At 52.1% G+C, this 18,610-nt stretch overlaps 1 protein-coding gene and 1 long non-coding RNA gene across 8 annotated transcripts in view; one reads left to right on the forward strand and one right to left on the reverse strand.

Annotated features, from left to right (window-relative positions):
* COL23A1 (collagen type XXIII alpha 1 chain) overlaps window positions 1-18,610 on the forward strand; it is a 309,786-nt gene that overhangs the window by 256,678 nt on the left and 34,498 nt on the right. For 5 of the 6 annotated variants that reach the window (XM_032335350.1, XM_032335353.1, XM_032335352.1 and 2 more), the window contains exons 4-5: window positions 8,934-8,941; window positions 10,575-10,601. In XM_032335350.1, the coding sequence (XP_032191241.1) occupies window positions 8,934-8,941; window positions 10,575-10,601 (35 nt within the window). The remainder of the gene's footprint in view (window positions 1-8,933; window positions 8,942-10,574; window positions 10,602-18,610) is intronic. The other variant, XM_032335351.1, reaches the window with a different exon arrangement.
* On the reverse strand, window positions 10,581-16,586 carry LOC116585936. 2 transcript variants are annotated; one of them, XR_004283815.1, is made up of 4 exons: window positions 16,521-16,586; window positions 16,044-16,118; window positions 11,764-11,903; window positions 10,581-10,792 (listed from the first exon to the last, which is right to left on the reverse strand). It is a non-coding gene; the product is annotated as an uncharacterized LOC116585936 (long non-coding RNA). The 2 variants fall into 2 exon arrangements; XR_004283814.1 differs by lacking the exons at window positions 10,581-10,792; window positions 11,764-11,903 and adding exons at window positions 15,305-15,419; window positions 15,782-15,822.

Raw genomic sequence — 18,610 nt, forward strand, 5'->3', positions numbered from 1 at the left:
AGAGGCATCATGCTTCCTGATTTCAAATTATACTATAAAACTCCAGTAGTCAAAACAGTATGGTACCGGTATTAAAACAGACACCTTTAGGCACATAGACAATGAAACAGAATCCAGAGTCCAGAGATAAACCCACCAATGGAGCACAATGGTTCCAGTTTCTCCACATCCTTTCTAACACTTGTTATTTTTTTATAGTAGCCATTCTGTCTAATGGATGTGAGGTGATGTCTCGTTGTGGTCTTGATTTGCATTGCCTTCTTGATGATGATGTTGAGTGCCTTTTGGATCACATTATTTACTTACTTACTTACTTACTTACTTACTTATATAAAGAATCCTCAGGGGCACCTGAGTGGCTCAGCGGTCAAGCATCTGCCTTTGGCTCAGGTCGTGATCTCAGAGTCCTGGGATCGAGCCCCATGTTGGGCTCGCTGCTCAGCGGGGAGCCTGCCTCTCCCTCTCTCTTTGTCCCTCCTCCCACTCCTGCTCGCTCACACGCGCTCTAATAAATAAATAAAATCTTTAAAAAAAAAAAATAGAATCCACAGAGGAGTGCCTGGGTGGCTCAGTCAGTTGGGCGGCCAACTTGATTTCAGCTCAGATCATGATCTCAGGGTCCTGGGATTGAGCCCCACATCAGGCTCCACACCCGGTATGGAACCTACTTAAAACAACCATGGAAACAACAAAAGTCCAATGGATTTGCTTTCTACTCGGGCTTCTCATCGGTACCCCTGCCTGCCCTGCACAGCATAATGAGCAGGGTGATTTCTAGAGTCAGCCTCCATGCCCAGGCTGGCCTTTGGGACCCTGAATCTCAGGGAGGCATCCTTACCCCTGACCGTGCTGCCCAAAATGCTGGGGGGGGGGGCCCTTCTGAGGTTCCATCTCAACAGGATGCTCCTCAGACCTGCTGTTCAGTTAGGGTTGGTTCTGCAACATGAGTGAAAACCGCAAAAAACTACCAGCTGTGCTTCTCTTCCCCCTGCAATCTAAGGGGTGTGTGAGGGCACGTGCATGTGCGTCTGTGCGTGGGTGTGCATGCCAGAGAGCGTGCAAGAGAAAGAGTGAATCTGTCATTCCAGCCAGCATTTGTGTTTGGTGCCTATTAGGTGTTGCTGCTGTTCTGGGCACCGTACAGATGTGTAACGTGTCCCTCAATGCTCCCTGATGGTACTGGCCAAATTAATCTGGGCCAGAGACCCAAGCTGAGCGCTGGCTCTCGGACTCATTACTGACTCTGGATTTGCCAGCCTGCAAGCCTCATGGCATCTATCCACGAACTGAGTTTAAAAGTCCACCCAGTTCAAGGAGCACCTGGGGGGCTCAGTCAGTTAAACAACTGCCTTTGGCTCAGGTTCCTGGAGTGCTGGGATCAAGTCCTGCATGGGGCTCCCTGCTCAGCTTCTCCATCTGACCCTTCCCGCTCTTGTGGTCTCTCGCTCTCTCTCTCAAATAAATAAGTAAAATCTTAAAAAAAAAAAAAAAAAAAAAGGCCACTCAGTTTAAAAGCCCCAGAGAAACATGGCTGAAGGTCTCTATCTTCATGCTGGGCTGGGTCTTCAAGGCACCTGCCAGGTAGGGGGAAATATTCTTCCCAGTTTGCTTTTCCAGAAATATACCTTTGGGAAACCCTCAGGAGCTGTCTGTTCCCCAGAGGGGCAAAGAGCTCCTGGTTTGGGAACCCCTTTTGAGCTACATCAGTTCAGTTCAAGAGGCCACAGGCTCAGTGAACCCTCTACTCTGACCCGTTTTATTTAGTTCCCAAGTCATCTGGCTCATATTTCACTGCCCCCCACATTCCTGACAGCAAAGTAAATGGATGCAAGCAGTGCCTGGGACACATGTTTGAAAGCTGTGTGCGGAACGCGTGGGAGGCCCTGCAGCCAGCCTCACTTTCTTTTTTTGTTTTTATTTTATTTTATTTTATTTTATTTTATTTTATTTTATTTATTTGAGAGAGAGAGTGAGAGAATGAATGGGGGAGGGGCAGAGGGAGAACATGGGACTCGATCCTAGGACTCTGGGATCAGGACCCTGGGATCATGACTGAAGGCATGAGCTGAAGGCAGATGCTTAACTGACTGAGCCACTCAGGCACCCCTGGCCTCACTTTCTAAGAACAGCTCAGGGGAGCTCCTGCTCCCAAGGCAGTTTCTCTCCGCCCCCTTTGTTAGGCTCAGAGTCAGACAAGCCTGGGTTCTGTCCCAATGAGAGCAGGACTTGACTCTGGGCACAGTAACCTTTCTGAGCCTGTGTTCTCATCTGTAACCTGTGACCGGGGAGGATGCAGCGGGGGTTATGAGATGTTTGGGGAAAACCACGCAGCTCCCAACATGCACACAGAGTAGGGAGTGAGTGACGGCTCCTTTTACAGCTTCTCCTCCTGCTGCACCCCTCCCCCAGCCCCGGGCTGCACACTCAGGACGGCAGGGCGCTCATGACGATAATCACAGTCTGAGCTTTCTTTTTGTCTTCCTTCCTTTCTTCTTCTTCTTCTTTTTTTTTTTTTAAGATTTATTTATTTATTTATGTATTTATTAGAGAGAGAGAGAGGGAGAGAGAGAACATGAGCATGAGCTGGGGGGGAGGGCAGAGAAAGGAGAGAATTTTAAACAGACTCCATGCTGAGCATGGAACCTGACACAGGGCTCGATCTCAGGGCCCTGAGATCAGGACCTGAGCTGAAACCAGGAGTGGTACACTCAGCTGATTGTGCCCCCCCCAGGCATTACCCCCACCACTGCCCCAAGTCTGAGCTTTCTTGGAGGGAGCTTAGAGGAGAATGTGAGAAAAGGCAGCCAAAGCCAGAGGACCAGACAAAAACACAGACCTCATTCCAGCCAGTTTTCAGTTAAAGCTTATTGCTTTTTCTGACTTGGTAAGCTGGACACGTGTATCCAGGGACACCAGAGAGCCCTGCAGTGGAAGGTCAGTCTCTCCTACTCTCCCACCGTCCCACCCCCACACCCCCACACCCCTGGCTTCTGTCTTCCCGCCATTCTGCTCCCCTCCCCACAGGCAAGCGGATGAACATAGTCTGTGTCCACACCCAGAGATGTAGCTCGTTCATCCAAACAAAAGCCTATTGGTTTTTTCCTTAGCTCAGATGGCTAAATAAATAGTAATACACTGTTCCATACCTTTTTAAAAATGTAACAATACGAGGTGCCTGGGTGGCTCAGTCACTTGAGTCCCTGCTTAGCGTGGAGCCTGCTTCTCCCTCTCCTGCTCACCCTGCTTGCTCACGCTCTTTCTGTCAAGTAAATGAAATCTTACAAAAAAGAAAGAAAGAAAGAAAACATATGTAGCCTTTCCGTATGTGAAACAAAAGCAAATCTTCATTCATAATATGAGAAATGATGGTTAAAACTATAATCACAGTGGATACCCATTTGGCAATGCTAATTAGGACTTAAACTGTTTGTGCCAATTGCCACAATGATGATCCTTCTAGAAATGTATACTGTGGTTGTGTTAACATATATAAAATGTAAAATGACAGGTATATAAAAATATCCATAGCAGAACTATGGGTAGGGGTGCCTGGGTGGCTCAGTGGGTTAAGCTTCTGCCTTTGGCTCAGGTCATGATCTCAGGGTCCGGGATCAAGCCCCGCATCGTGGGGGGGGGGGGCGGTCTCTGCTCAGCAGGGTGCCTGTTTCCCCCTGTCTCTCTGCCTACCTCTCTGCCTGCTTGTGATCAAATAAATAAATAATTAATTTTAAAAAAAAAAAAAGAACTATAGGCAATGGCCAAAAATTAGAAATAGCACAGTGGGACAGCAGAAAGAAAGGAGGGTACGTTTCAGCTTTAAATGGAATACCACGCAGTTGTGGAAAAGACTAACGGGATTCTATATGCTCTACTGGGGAACAAGTTCCAAAGCATATTGTTACATTTTTTTTAAAGATTTTATTTATTTATTCGGGGAGGGAGACAGTGCAAGCATGAGCTGGAGGTGCGATGGAGAGAGGGGCAGAGGGAGAATCCGACTTCCTGCTGAGCAGGGAGCCTGACACAGGCTCGATCGCAGGACCCTGAGATCATGACCTGAGTGGAAGGCAGACACTCAGCCTACTGAGCCACCCAGGCACCCCCAGGGCTCTTTATGTTTTCTCTGAACTCTCCCTTCATAATCTTTTGACTGTTTTTCTCTTAAGTTGTTGATGTTTTTAGAGCTGATTTGTAGGAGCGTTTTTACATCAAGGTACATTAGCCTTTGTGACCTGAGTCAGAAATATTGTTCCCACTTTCACTGTTGGCTTTGCTTACAGTGCTTTCAGCCTTGTAGGCATTTGGGGTTTTATATGGTTGAATCAGACTTTGATTTTATGGCTTCTGGATTAGGGACTGTAGTTGGAAAAGCCTTCCACTCTCCACAGTTAGAAAGGAATTTTCCTCTAGGATTTTTTTTTAAGTTGAAGTATATTTACCACGCCATGTTAAATTAGTTTCCAAGGTACAATATAGTGATTTGACTTCTCTGTAGGTTGTGTGTGCTTATTACAAGTGCAGCTACTCTCTGTCACCGTGCAACATTATTACCTTATAATTGACTATATTCCCTACTGCGTACCTTTCATCCCCATGACTTATTCTTTCCATAACTGGAAGCCTGTATCTCCCACCCCCCTTCACCCATCTTGCCCATCTCCCTCTTCCTCTGGCAACCACCAGTTTGTTCTCCGTATTGATGGATCTGTTTTCCTCTAGGATTTTTATGATTTTTTTTTAACATGTAAGTCTGATCTTTCTGGAATTTATCCTGGCTCATGCTGAGGCACGGATCCAGCTTCACTTTGTCCTGATAACCACCCTACTGCCCGGCACCCTTGAGTAGCACTGCCCCTCTTCCCACAGGCCCCAGGGGCTCAGGTGGAGAGTCAAGGACAGACCACAGCATGTGGTGTAACGTTGGGGCCTTTGTCCCTAGGAACCATGAGAAGAAAATGAGGTCTGGGGGCATGGGGGTCCATGTTTTGGACTCAGGTCCATGTGCATCTTGAAAACAGCACCCTGGCCCCAGAGTGGAGATTGGAGTAGCAATGACTCAGCCCGGATCGTGGCACACCCTGCTCCTTGCTTTTGGGTTTGAGCTCCTGGGTCTGCAGCCCTCCCACCAAAACTCCTTCTGGGTCAATTCCTGGGGATTTAGATATGCACACAGATGCCCCTCACACACCCAGAGCTCCTTCAGTGAGCTGGACCTTCCGCTGACCTCCCTTCCATGGTATTGACCAGTGCCCCATCAACACCAGCAAATGCAGTGTCTGTGAACCCCACACAGCTCACCTGAGCCCACTTCCTTTTTCCTTGACCCCCACCTTCCTTCCATCTCATGTGTCTTCCAGCCCATGGATCCCACCACATCGCCCCGTCTGGTTCGAATTGCACACACACACTCTAGCCCATGCAAGGCAACTGGCGGCTTGAGGGAAGCATCCCCCTGCTGGCTGGTGATACTAAATGCCAGACCCACATGTGGATGTCCAGGCTTCTGCCCCCAGCAGGGCCACCTCTGTGTGCCATTCTCAAGGTCATCACTCCAGGATCCCCTTCCCCTCCCTACGGATGACTTCCCTTATGCACACATATGATTGTGTCTCTCATCTTGAAAAAGTAGCCCTCTCTGGACCCCATGTCCCCAGAGCACTTGCTCTGTGTATTTGCAACCCTTTGGGGCAAAACTTGAAAGTGCTTGCTACCCATATTCCTCCTCACTCTTCTCTTGGAGAAGCCATCTCCAACCAGATTTGCATATCCGTCACTCCCCATGCCCTTACCACTACGTGGCTAGAGCCCATGGCTGGTTTTTTTTTTTTTTTCTTCAAGATTTTATTTATTTATTTGAGAGAGAGAGAGCACAAGGAGAGTGAAGGGCAGAGGGAGAAGTGGCTCCCCACTGAGGAGGGAGCCCAGTGTGGGACTCGATCCCAGGACGCTGAGATCCTGACCTGTGCTGAAGGCAGATGCTGAACAGACTGAGCCATCCAGGCACCCCCAGTAGGCTGGGTTTGGTCTTCATTTTACTCAGCTGTCTGCAGTGCAGGGCACAGGCAGCCACCCTCTACTCCTCAGTGCACTTTCTCCCCTCAGCTTCTAGGAATTCCCTCTTTTCTTCCCAACTTCCAACTGTTGGGACATCTCTGAGTGCCGTGTGTGTGTGTGTGTGTGTGTGTGTGTGTGTGTGTGTGTAAGGCTGAGCTCCTGATCCTTCCAGCCAAACCCACCTGACCCACAGTCCCCCCACCTCTGTTGATGGCAACTCCATTCTTAAAGTGATTCCCGCTAGAATTGTGGAGTCTTTCTCGACTCCTCCCTCTCATGCTCCAGAGAAATCCTCTTGGCTCCACCTTCAGAATCCATCCAGAGACCAGCCCCCATGCGCCCCTTCCCCTGCGCCGCTGCCTCTCTTTCTGTTGTACTTGTCATTTCATAGGTGATGTACTTGTTTGGTATCTTGGGTACCTCCCTTGCTAGAAGGTCAACTTCTTAGGACGGGGACCTTTGTCATGGTCACTGCTATGTCCTGCGAGCCGAGAACAGCAGGTGCTCCATGAATGTCTGCAGAGTGGATGTGCCAGTAGATGGGAGAGGGAGAACATGTCAAGGGGGGCTCATCATTGTCCGGGTCACTACAGGGGTGGGAGGGAACATCACCCACAGAGACTAGGAACCAGGAGAGGAGCACGTTTGTGGGCAGAAGACCAGGAGCATGTCTGTGCACCTTGGCTGGGCTTCTGAGGCACAGCTGGGCCTGGAGACCCCTATGTGGGACACTTCTGCATAGGGTAGTCAAGAGTGTGATGAGATCCCTGGGGAAGACGGGAGAGGTAGGGACAGATGAGTTCAGCGGAGAACTGAAGAGAAGAAAGCCTTTGCCATGAGCTCTGAGGAGCTTCTGTGTGAGGCTGGGATGGATGGAGCCAGATAAACAGCGAGGGAAGTGGGAGGAACGTGACCTTTTGGAAACCAAAGGGAGAGAAAATTTCCAAAAGGCGGGCTCACTCAGCAGTGTGGGGTGAGGAAGATAAGTCCTTGGTGGGGTGCAACAGGCAGGGAGGCAGCTGTGGGTGCAGGGCTCCTGGAAGGAAGGGCAGGCCGGCTCCTCCAGCTTCCATGACGACACAGACAGGAGGCTGGGGACAGACGTACATACGGGCTGATATGTGCATGTAGCGTCAGAAAGATGATGGTGCATCCGTCCAGTGGCTTTTCTTTTCCTCGGAAAACAAGGCACTGGGTCCCCAGCTGAAAGTGAGAAGTCCGTTGTGCAGCTGACCACGTGACCAGCGCCCTGCCCCACCCTAGTCTAGACTTGGGGGACCCACAGCACCCCCCCACGTTACCATTCTCCATGCTCCATGAGCACTACCATACATCAGTTTTTCAAGCCAAAAATCTTTGTCTTTTCTCTCCTTCTTCTATGCCCTGTGCATCCCTCCACCCCCCACCATTAAATCCTGTGGGTCCTCACTGAGAAGTATCTTCTCACTCACTTCTCTCCTCTCCATTGTGAGCACGCGAGTCCCGGCCACCATCACCTACATGGGGACAGCTCCCGTGCACCCATTCTCACGCCTCCCACCCCTTCTCTGAGCAGGACCCTTCCAGCCTGCCCTTCAGATCTCATGGCATGGACACATGGCACCAAGCTCTGGCTGGCCTTCTCCCCATGCCCTCCCCTCCCCTCTGTAGACCCCAGCCCCTCAGAAACCCAGTGGTCCTGGTGCATTGGGGGTTTTGCCATCTCTGCCCCACATCTCCCTCCCCCTTCCTAATCATCTTTCCCCTTCAGAACCCTGCCTGGCTTGGAAGTTGCTGCACTTTTCCCTGAGTCAATTTCTTCAGCATCTATCCTTCCCAGAAAGATTGTGCAAGTCCGAGATCCTGCCTCTTGTATTCCCCAGTGGGCCCCCTTACTTGCCCTGCCGGGGTGGGGGTCCAGCTCATCAGTGGCGATCCACAAGTATGCGTGGGCCAACTGCCTGCCAAGTGTCCCCTCCTTCCTGTGCCAATGTCGCTATCCAGACAGAGGCCTTCAGGGAGCAGAGAGTTTACTGGATTGGTTGGGAACAGCATGCCTTTAACGGAAAGTGTATGGGGTGCAAGAGTCAGGAGAACTCTTTCTAGAATGAGTTCTACCCCTTAACCCACTATGTGGCTTTGGACAAGTCATTGCTTTCTCCCTGGGCACTCCTTTTGTTATCACACATCCCACAAAGATGGCTGAGAAGGTCAAATGCAACATGGTTTGTAACCCAGGAGGCTTCTCAGATGTTCTCCAGGAGTCCTCATCTGTTGGGGGGTTGGGGGGAGGACAGATGTCAGCGTGCTACACCAGCCTTTCCTGGAGCAGCATCCTGTGTTTCTGGACTCAGCTCCTTCAGCTTCCCCATGCATACCCAGACTGGCATCCCTAACCCCAGGCTGAGCCACAGGCACCCCCGCCTGTCTGCTCAGCAATACCCAGACCTGCACTCTTAGGAGTGCTCTGCCCTCTGCCCCAAATGTTTTCTCCCCCAGGTCTTTCCCCTTCAGTAGAAATGAACTGACCCCAGGTGAGCCCCCACATTTGTTCTTCAGGCAGGAACAGGTCTGATTCCTACCTGGCTTTTGCCCAAACCAGACGTGGGTGGGCCCCAGACAGGGATCAACGACTTTGCTGTGAAATGATCACCGAACCAATACACCAGTGGGGTGGGTGGTTGGGGGGGATTGTCCTTACCACCCACACGACCGCCCCTGCCCCTGCAAGGACAAAAGCGCCCCTTCTACCCTGCTACTTGGCTTTGGGGCCTATGAGAGCATCAAAGGCTTGCAAGGAGGAGCGACCAGCAGCTGTGTGAGGGAGGGGGGCTGGCCCGAACAAGGGGACCCTCTCTCCCTGCGACACTGAATGTGGCTTCTCTGCTTATGTTTTGCAGGTCCTCCCGTAAGTGTCCTGGATTATCCTCTCTGTTCCTGAAAGATAAGACAAGTCATTCTCTTCTGTAACTATTACATGAAAATAATCTTTAGTTAAGGAGGTGTGTTGTGTCCTTTTAAAAAAAAAAAAAAAAAAAATCAGTCCTGGACAGGAGCCATATTTTTTTTCCTTTATTTTGTAGATGAATGCCAGCACAGGATTCTATGGGGTTGACTTCCCCCTGTGAAGCGTCCTGTGACTCTTTTTTCCTTCTAGGAGAGCTGGCCCCGGTCTGGCTGAGCCTCCAGGACTCTCTGGCTCAGCCCAGGTGCACAGAGATGCAAGTGCCATGTCCTCATTTTCTAAATGCTCTGCAGCAGTTAATCTGTTTAAATGTTTTTGTCTCCTGTGCTTTGGCGCAAAGGGCTCTGGAGCCAGTCAGCAATGCCAGGAATCGTGGGGTCCATTTTCCTGATTGGCCAAACTAAGTTTGCCTCCCAGGTTTGGGCAGCTGAGCCTTCCAGGGAGCACCGCACCCCCCAACCCCAGCCAGCCAGAGTGGGGAGTGGGGAGAACGGTGCACTCGAGGGACTGGCCGCCAGGGGGCAGTGCGGAAAGCAGGGGATGCTCAGCACCCTGGATCTCCGGAACTCAGGGCTCCTTCTGCAAAGACACGTGCCGGGTGTGTCTTTGATTCATCTTGGCAGTTTTCTCAGAGCCGGATACATCCTGACGAATCCATTCAGGGAGCTCCCTGACGGTCCGCCTGAGCCCAAGTGAACCTTCTGAAGGAATGCCTTTCGGATGAACAGTTTTATTTTTGACTTCCCCTTAGCATGACTCCCTGCCCCACGGGCACCCTTCGGGGTGCAGCTCCTCTGTGCGTGCAGTGGCACCACACCGGGCCAGAGGGTGAGCCAGTGAGGATGGGTAGATGTACTGGCCACCGGCAGTATCTGGCTGTTGAGTCATTCCTGGCTGTCACGGAGAGGCTAGCCTGTGTGAACTTGCTGGAAGTGCCTAACACAGAGGGCAGAGGAGTGATTTTCTTTACTTTTTTTTTTTTTTTTTTAACTTGGCTGTTAAACTCTTAAGTGTATTCAACAAATGCAGAATTCTCAAGCTCCAGCCTGAGATGGGTACCGAGTATGGGACAGTGGCCAGGCAGTCAGTGCCCAGAGCCCATCGGGCAGAGGAGCATCCGGGAGCAAGAAATTACACCCCCCCCACTCTCATAGCTCAGGCTTCCAAGGCTCTCTGCCCCTCAACCAGAGCCATTTCTGCTCTCTAGCCCTGATTTGGGGAGTCATTTTCCATGGTGGCGGTGATACCACCCTTCAAAATCACCATGTCCCCCTGTGGTCCTTGCCATGTGCCCTCTGCCGGCCCCCCCAACCACGTGGGTGAGCTCCCTGGTGGTGCCCCCGCCCCCGCTTGGCTCCAAGAGGCAGGAAATGGACGCTCTGTCTCCCAGACCCATCACAGCCCTGAGTGCCCCCCCTACACACACACCAGGAGTCATTAGCAAACCATCAGCCTTTACTGCAAACCCTGCTGAAAGTGGGGAGGACCACGGGGTGGGGGGCTGATTAAGTTATAAGTGTTGCCATATGGTTTTCTGCTCAAAGTCTGATTATTAATGACGTATTAATTACCACAGGGGCAATCAGGACGAGATGGCTACCCGGTAATTTGCCATTTATTTTTTGCTCTTTGTGCCCTTTTCTCTGGAGCTGATCTTCTTCCTCTGAGCCTTTATTTAACTGTCTGCGCTCCTGCCCCCTCCTCCACCCCGCCCTTCTGCTCTCAGTGGCTGAGGTCTGTCTGTAGAGGGAGGATTAGCAGTAGGAGCGCGATCTGTCTGCTGCTCCAGCTGTCCTGCAAGCAAAGCAAAGAGGCTCAAGAAGGAGACTCCTTGGCATCCCGAATCTTCCAGAAACTCTTGCTGCCCAGGCTGTCCGTGCTGAGCTGAGAGTCTGGCCCTTGGCGGTGGAGCACCCCACCCACCCACCAACCCTGGCTCAGCCGCCAGCCTCTGTTTCCCCAGTGGGCAGGGGGCTGCTTTTCCCAGCCCACTGGCGTCCTGTCAGCACTCAGGGATCAGGAGACTGGTTGATTCCCATGTGGTCTTTGTGGTGTCATCACTTCTCAGATCTTTTGAATTAAACCTCAAAGTTGGCTTATATTTGAAATCAGTATACCCCCGCCCGGGCTGGGTGAGCACCGCCGGAAAAGGGAAATTACATAGAGCTGTGCTGATGTCTAGTCCTGCTCAGAGAGGTTAAGGAGCAGGGCCCCTAAATTCAGAAGTCCTAATGCATCCAAGTGGCCGGAGGTGGGGGGTGGAAGGAGAGCATGGCAGGACCTGGGGTGCGGTTGGAGGGTGGAAGTTGTTTTGTGCCCTCCGGCTAGGAAGACAGAGGGAGGGAAACGTGGCTTGATTCAGAGGCCTCGCTAATGACCTGCTCTGTCCAGAGTCGGGACAGGCTGGTGGTAGAGGGCGGGGCGGGGGGTGGGGTGCTCCCCACAAGTGCTGCCAGAGCCGCCTTCCCAGGGAGCTGTGGATGGCAGTCCAGTCCCAAGCACTGGGCACCAGGCAGATCTGGGCTTGCAGGCCAGCTCTGTGCGTCCCACCTGGGGGCCCCAAGAAGAGTGGGTGGTGACTGGGGTGAATGGGTTTCTTCCCTCATCCCCCATATTGGCTCCTCTGAGCGTAGAGTGATATTGACTCCTTTCTCTCTAGCTGTGAGCCTGAGAGAGGGTGCTGGCTGATGGTGGGGATAAAGGACAGGGGTTCCAGACCAGCCCCCACCCAGGTCCCTGATGCGGACTTAGGAAGCCAGTCTTACCTCTCACTGGCTGTGAGGCTGTGAGGCTGTAAGTCTCCAGCTCCCCCACTGTGAGGAGGGCAGTGGGGTCCAGGTGAAGTGAAGTGAGGTTCTGCCTGGAGCCTCCCAACATCGAAGGTCACCGCAGGCAGGTGACTGGGCTGTAAAGGAATTAAGCCTGAGGTCTGGCATGTGAAGGGCATGGTGCCCAGCCTGGGCTAGAGATGGGGGCTCGGTGAGTTGGGGAAGGGGAGGTGGGAGTGGGGGATAGGGGTGAGGGTTGGGGGGATGGAAGCGCAGTCATTGTGTCCCTCTGGTGTGAAGTTGGGAGCTTTCTGGGAAGGAAGCGGCCAGGCCTGGCGAGGGGTGAGGGGACCCTGTCAAAATCTCGGATCATGCACCCACAAGTGCACAGGGCCTGGGCGCCCCTTCTCCTGAGGTCCCCTAGCCCCAGCTTGAACCTGGGCTTCCCTTTCCACACTGATATGGCATCTTCCCCAGCTGGGCTGGACCTGCCCCCTCCTGCCCCCTGCTGGGTCCAAGGTGTCCATGCCTTGAGCACCAGGAGTCGGCCAGGCCCAACTGTTTGCCTCCGAGCAGCCTGGTTCTAGGAGTCCCACTCCTTGGGTGATCACTTCTAGGATACCCACGGGCTGGGACTGACACCCCACCAGCCTCCTGCAGCGGGGAAAGCTGGCCTTCGGGGGCAGGAGACAGGTGGGACGACCTTCCCTGGCTGGGCTCGCAAGTTTTGAGCTGAAATTCAGGTCTGTTGACCTATAGACAGCCTGGTTCCCAGCCTAGGGGTGGGGGAGGGGGGTGGGAGGTGGGTACTATCGTTCCACCATTCTCATCCCAGAGGTTAGGGTGGCTGCCACAGCAGGAGAGACCCGGGCCACCTCAGAGACACCACGTATCCTGAGTACCCATGGGCTTGGAGTCGCTCAGACCCAGCTCAGGATCCTGGCTCGGCTCTGTGGCCTCAGGCAGGGTCCTCCGCCCCTCTGAGCCCAGGGAAGTCAAGGGCATGGAAGATTAGATAGGCTAACATATGCAGAGCCAAAGGGCAGCATGGATTCAGCAGGCCCTTGACCATGCCGCTGTCTTTCCTCACCAAGGAAAGCCCCAGTGAGAGTGTGAGTGGTGGGGAGGGACAGAGGGAAAGGGAGGAGCAGACTGCCGGCTGAGCAGGGAGCCCAGAGGATTTGGGACTCCATCCTAAGCTCATGATCTGAGCCAGAGGCAGACACTTAACCCACTGAGCCACCCTGGCTCCCAGGAAGTCACTCTGATCCACCAACATTCCCTGGCAGTGTTGGAAAAGGAAAATGGCTTTGAGAACGGTCAGTTTTAGAAGAAGGTATTTTTCTGCAGGGCCAGCGTCAACCCTCAGGGAGGATTTTTTTTTTTTTTATTCCTTTGTGTTAAAAACATGTCACATCCCAAAAGAAATGTCGGGGGGGGGGGGGGTTGTGGTGGAGACTGTGCATGCTGTGTGTTCTTGTGTTCTGGATTAATCCAGGCTGGCTGCTCCCCTGAGCAAGAGCAGCTGAAACCAGGTCCATATGTGGACCTAAGAGCCGCAGTCAGGAGCCTGGGGTGCAGGAGCCAAGCGGGACAGTGGGGCAGGTTGTAGACTGACAAGCGCCTATGGTCACCTTGTGCACAGCCTTCTTGCAAAGAGGCCAGCTTGCCCCTGTCTGTGCAAGAAGTCACGAATAGCTCCCTGCTGATGACAACATACGCATGTTTATTAGAAAACCGTCCCAAAATAGAGAAAAGCACAAAAAAGGAAAAAGTGATCATCATAATCCTACCACCCACAGATAAGTCTTCCCAGTATCTACGTGGTTGTTCTTTTGGGACTTGTTATGTATGAGTTCGTTTTCGTTTATGATTCTAAAAATGGGATTATTGGACATACTTCTTTGGAGACTTTTTTTTCTTTTCATTTAATATGAGATGTTTCCACATCCCTCAGAATTATTCTAGAATGTACTAGCTACATAGCATTTTTTCATCTATATAATTTAACCCAAGTCCAAGTTACGGTGTTTGTATTGACAGTCTTTTACGCGTATGATCCACATCCTGGGAATAAATATAGGTGTATTTCCATGATTATCTCCTTAGAATCAATATCTAGAAGTTGAGTTGCTGGACCAAAGGGTTTGCATATGTTGAAGGCTTTTGATGTGTGCCAAATTGCCCTCCTGGGGGCTAATCTAATTTACATTCCCACCAACACCGTAGGAATGTTGCATATTTCCCCAAACCCTGGCCAACTGTGGGTATTATCATACTTTTAAATCTATGCCAGTATGATAAGTTAAAAAAATATGTGTATGTATGTATCTTGTTTTAATTTGGGCTATATTTTAATGAGAAGTGCAGTCTTGGAGATTAAACTAGTTTTAATAACGTTTGTGTAAACCTAACTGGCACCTGGTGGTAGAGATTAGAATTGCAGGTTTAATTGAAAGAGGAAATCAGCATTTTCTTTAAGAGCTTCTGGATCCTGGTTGGTCCTGGAACATCATGGAATCAGCAGCATAGGGGGAATTCTGAGCTCCGAATATTGTATGTCAGAGGTGGGACCCACAAAGGAGCCCTTGGGCACTGTGCTCGTCTTGCATTTTGGGGGTAGTAGTCAGCATTTATGTTGATAAAGTGATTTTTGCCATCTCATACATAGGCGGCTTGGCTCTGTTCAGCAGATCTGGAAGACGTCCTTCCCTGTGCTGGGTTCTGGGCTGGCACAAAGATGAGTCATACCAGTGGTAGTCTTTGGGGAGCTGTGAGGGAGGGGGACCAACACAAGCAAACCAATCTGCCTTGGGATGGAGTAGAAGTAGAAGGAACAGTTAGGGGTCACTGTGACTCCCTGGAGATTTCTTATACAAACGCTTTCTTCACTCCAAACTGTGGCTTCTGTCTACGAGGAAAGGCTCCATCTTGCCTACACCTTGATTTTTGCATGTCGAAATCCTTTCTCTTTGAAATTTTGATTGACTCTTAACATCGAGCTTTAGTGACTTTCCGGTTGGTTTTACACCTTCAGAGCTCAGTTTAAACATTTTTCCAAAAATGCATTTGTGGCCTATCTTACAGGACTTAAGGTTTCCATGAACCTGAAAGTATGAGGAGAGCGTCAGGTTGTGAGGCCAAACATGCGGAGAGTTGATGAAATCCAGCCAGGCTGGTGTGGGGGGCTGTGCTCACTGAGCAATAAGTCTGTGTCAAATGCTTTCCCGGGTCTTTGGACCAACACCAAACAAGAGAGACAAGGGGAGGTGTGTGTGGGTTAAGCACCTGCCTTCCGCTCAGGTCGTGATCTTGGGATCCTGGGATCCAGCCCCATGTCGGGCGCTCTGCTCAGTGAGGAGTCTGCTTCTTCCTCTCTCTGTTCTCTCTCTCTGGCTCTCTCTCAAATAAATAACATTTAAAAGAACAAAGAGAGAAAAGGGGAGAGAAACACTAAACAAGGAAACCGATAAACCAACAAACAGTTAAATGTGCTAGGAAGAGGACAAAGTAGGGATGTATGGAGAATGCCAGCTGGACTAGTGCGTGGGCATAACGGGGATTAAGTCATCCAAAGGCTCTTGGGGAGGGTGACGTTTGAGCTGAGCTTTTAATGGTGAAAACGATGCTGAGATCTTGTGGGGAAAGTGTTCCTGGAAGAAAAAAAGCAAGTGCATGAAGTCATGAGTTGTGGAGAACCTATGTGTACTCACATATCCAGAGTACACAAAAAGGGTATGGGGCAGGAGGGCGTGGAGGGGAGGGGACAGGGGGGTGAAGCCGGAGAGATCTCCAGCCCTTCGTGGCCGGAAGCTTGTAGGCTGTAGGCTAACAGGCTGACCAAGGCTGGAGGCCAGGGAGACTTGGCTTTGCGTTTATAGAAACCACAAGCTGACTTGCCAGGGGCTCAGAGATTTAACCCCCCTCCTGAGGGAAGAAAGGACTGTCTCTTCCCCTCCCCTTCCCCCCTCCCCCCAAGCCCTTCCAACATGCCCTGGGAAGCAAGTGCACTTACTGAGAGCTGGCGATCACCATGGGAGGTCCGTGGTCTCCTCCCTACTTGACAGATGAGGAGGCTGAGCACTTGGCTGAGACATAAGGCCCACCCACATGACAAAGCCCAGAATCTCGCAGAGGCTGGGGGACTCCTCCCTCTGGCAAACCAGCTTGGGCAGCAGGTGGGGCTCAGGACCATCTCATGTGGTGGCACGAGTGTCTTTCTTCTCTTAGTACCCAAGGACCCCGTATCTGAAGTTGATATCCTCTTGACCTCCTACCTTGCTTTTATCGAAAGCCAGAGCTCACCGCATGTGCCACGCCATTATCAGCTTGTCCAGACCATTCCCTGCTCTCTGGAAAAACCAAAACAGAAAGCCAGGTCTAACATAAAGCCAGGTCTGTTTCTCCCTTATGGCCAAGTGTGAGGCTGGGCCCAGTGACATCGGGAATCAGGTCTGTGGGACACGAGTTCAAAAGCACATCTCAACCCTAAATGTGCCCATTTGATGTCATGAAAAGCTGAAGTTTACAGTGGCCACACTGCGTGTCCAGATCTCGACATGGGCAAGGACGGGGGGTGGGGTGCAGGAGTGAGCCTGGCTTCCCTCCTGAAAACCTCCAAAAAACCAGGCCATGAGAGCTTTCCATACAGAGAACTCTCCAGCATCACCAGGAGGGCTATGATACATTGGGGCAGGACTTTGGGCCCCGTGGAGGAAGGAGTGGCTAACTCTCTGGGACAGGGTTTGCCTCACAAAAGCGGGACATCTGAGGTGTGTCTTGAGGGAGGAGCAGGAGTTCGGCAGGAGGGCAAGCTGGGGAGACATTGCACACAGCACACACATGGGCGCACACCACCCCATGGGAGGTACAGTGGGGTCCCCGTCCCCTGTGGACAGTGTCTCTGGGGTCAGCAGAGAGAGGAAGGAGGTGAAGGTGAATGCAGGGTTTGGAGGCCGCAGAAACCCCAAGTGATGTGGACTGGTGTGAACACAGAAGAGACAGACCTCCCTGGCAACAGGGCAGAACGGAAGGAAGGGGTTCTAGAATCAGCACGGGGTGAACCCCCAGCCTCGGGAAACCAGCACCCAGAACCCAGGTCCCAGGGAATGCCTCGCCTCGCTCTGGCCTGAACTGTGGTCGATGAGACAGGGTCTCAGCCTGGGACCAATTTTGAAACACAGAACTCCGTTGGACCGTTTGGAATTAATCAAGTGAGCCAAAAAGGACCACAGAGCACCACACATTCATATGCTTTCTTGCACTCTCGAAGTTCAAAAACAGCTTTGATTGTAAAAATGTAATTAGTTAAATGATTCATCTGTAATATTCCAAATTCATCTGTTTTTCGATTTCGACAACCTACATCTCATTTTCCTCCGGACCCCTGCGGTGCCGCTCTCCAGCGCACCCCCCCCCGCCCCCCGATTCCGGGTAGAGCGGGGATGGGATGAAAGGAGACTTCCCGAGCCCCCGATAATGGTCCCCAGATTGGAACCTTGGGGAGACACAGCTGGGCCCGAGGGAGAGGGCCTCTTCCTGGGATTTCCTCCCCACGGTCCCACTTACCAAGGAGTATACACTCCTTGACTCAGGCCCCTGGCCTTGGACCTGTGCTGTGTTTGATTGTCACCTCTGGGATCCCTATATGCCTTGCTTACACTCCGTAGAGGTTCGCATCTTCTTGGCAGTAGCCGAGAGCCCCCAGCCCCAGATAGCAGCCTTGTCCCTGAGTCCTGCTCCTCCCACAGGACACCCTGTAGGGGGCCTGCAGATGAGGTCCCCTCCTGTCCTTTGTGGGGTGGGGAGGGGGAGGCCTGCAGTGACATCTTTGCACACCACAGCCCTCCCGCCCGATTGCTGGCTGAGCTTCTTCTCCCTTCCCCAGGCAACAAAGCAGTCCTCTCTGCAGTACGTGGACGGCTTCTTCACAGACCTGAACCAGGTCACCGAGGCAAACTCAGGCCTTCCAAGCAAACAGACTTGAGAGAAAGCCATTATTTGGGTACAGAGGGGGTCCTGCCAGCTCCTTCTGAAGTCAGGGACTGGACTTGTGTCTTGCTCACACAGTGGAAAGAGGATGGGCTTTGGGGTTCCATAGACTACATGGCCTCAGACACATCCCCAACCTGTCTTTGGCCACTGCGGTAACCCGTAAATGACCCCACAAGAGTCTTTAATGCTGGGCACACAAGCTGGATTCGGTGATGGCCGCTGACCTTAGCAAGAGGAGCCCTGGAGGCTGAAGGAGCCCCCTTTGGGCCAGTGCCCCAGTCCCCAGAACCCTGGCTGTGACACACATACCCCCACCCCCGCCGCAGGAGTCCTCAGGTGCCCTGGATGGCCCTCAGCGGGTCAAGAGCGCCCTCTGCTGACCCCAGGGTTAGAGACCAGGGCGGTGGCGGGGTGGGGGTGGGGGTTGGGACCAGACATCCATTCACATGGCAATGGGTTCTTTCAACAGCCGTGTATTTTGTTCTCATAATTTATGAAGCACTTTGTTTGGCACTTGGGATGAAAGAGTGAAAAAACATCCCAAAGTCCTTACCCTCTTAGAGGTTGTGGTTGTGTGGGAGAGAGAATCAAAGTTCAACGGCACTTTGCGCCAAGGTCAGGGCTGGGATCACCTGCAACCCGGGCCTGGCCACATAGGGGTCAGGGGTGCTGCTCTGGGGAAGGGAGGTGTGACCTGAGGGCAGAATACAAGTAGGTGCTGACCCAGGTTGTTGGAGAGTAATATCCAGACAGAGGCTACGGAGAACAGGGCCAGCTGGCTTGGTTAAGAGTGGGGGTGGTGTAGGCAGGAGGGCGCGAGGGGGAAGAAGCTAGCATCTTAAAGCCAGTT

Source organism: Mustela erminea, chromosome 3, assembly GCF_009829155.1.
Source record: "Mustela erminea isolate mMusErm1 chromosome 3, mMusErm1.Pri, whole genome shotgun sequence".
In the NCBI taxonomy this organism is placed as follows: domain Eukaryota; kingdom Metazoa; phylum Chordata; class Mammalia; order Carnivora; family Mustelidae; genus Mustela; species Mustela erminea.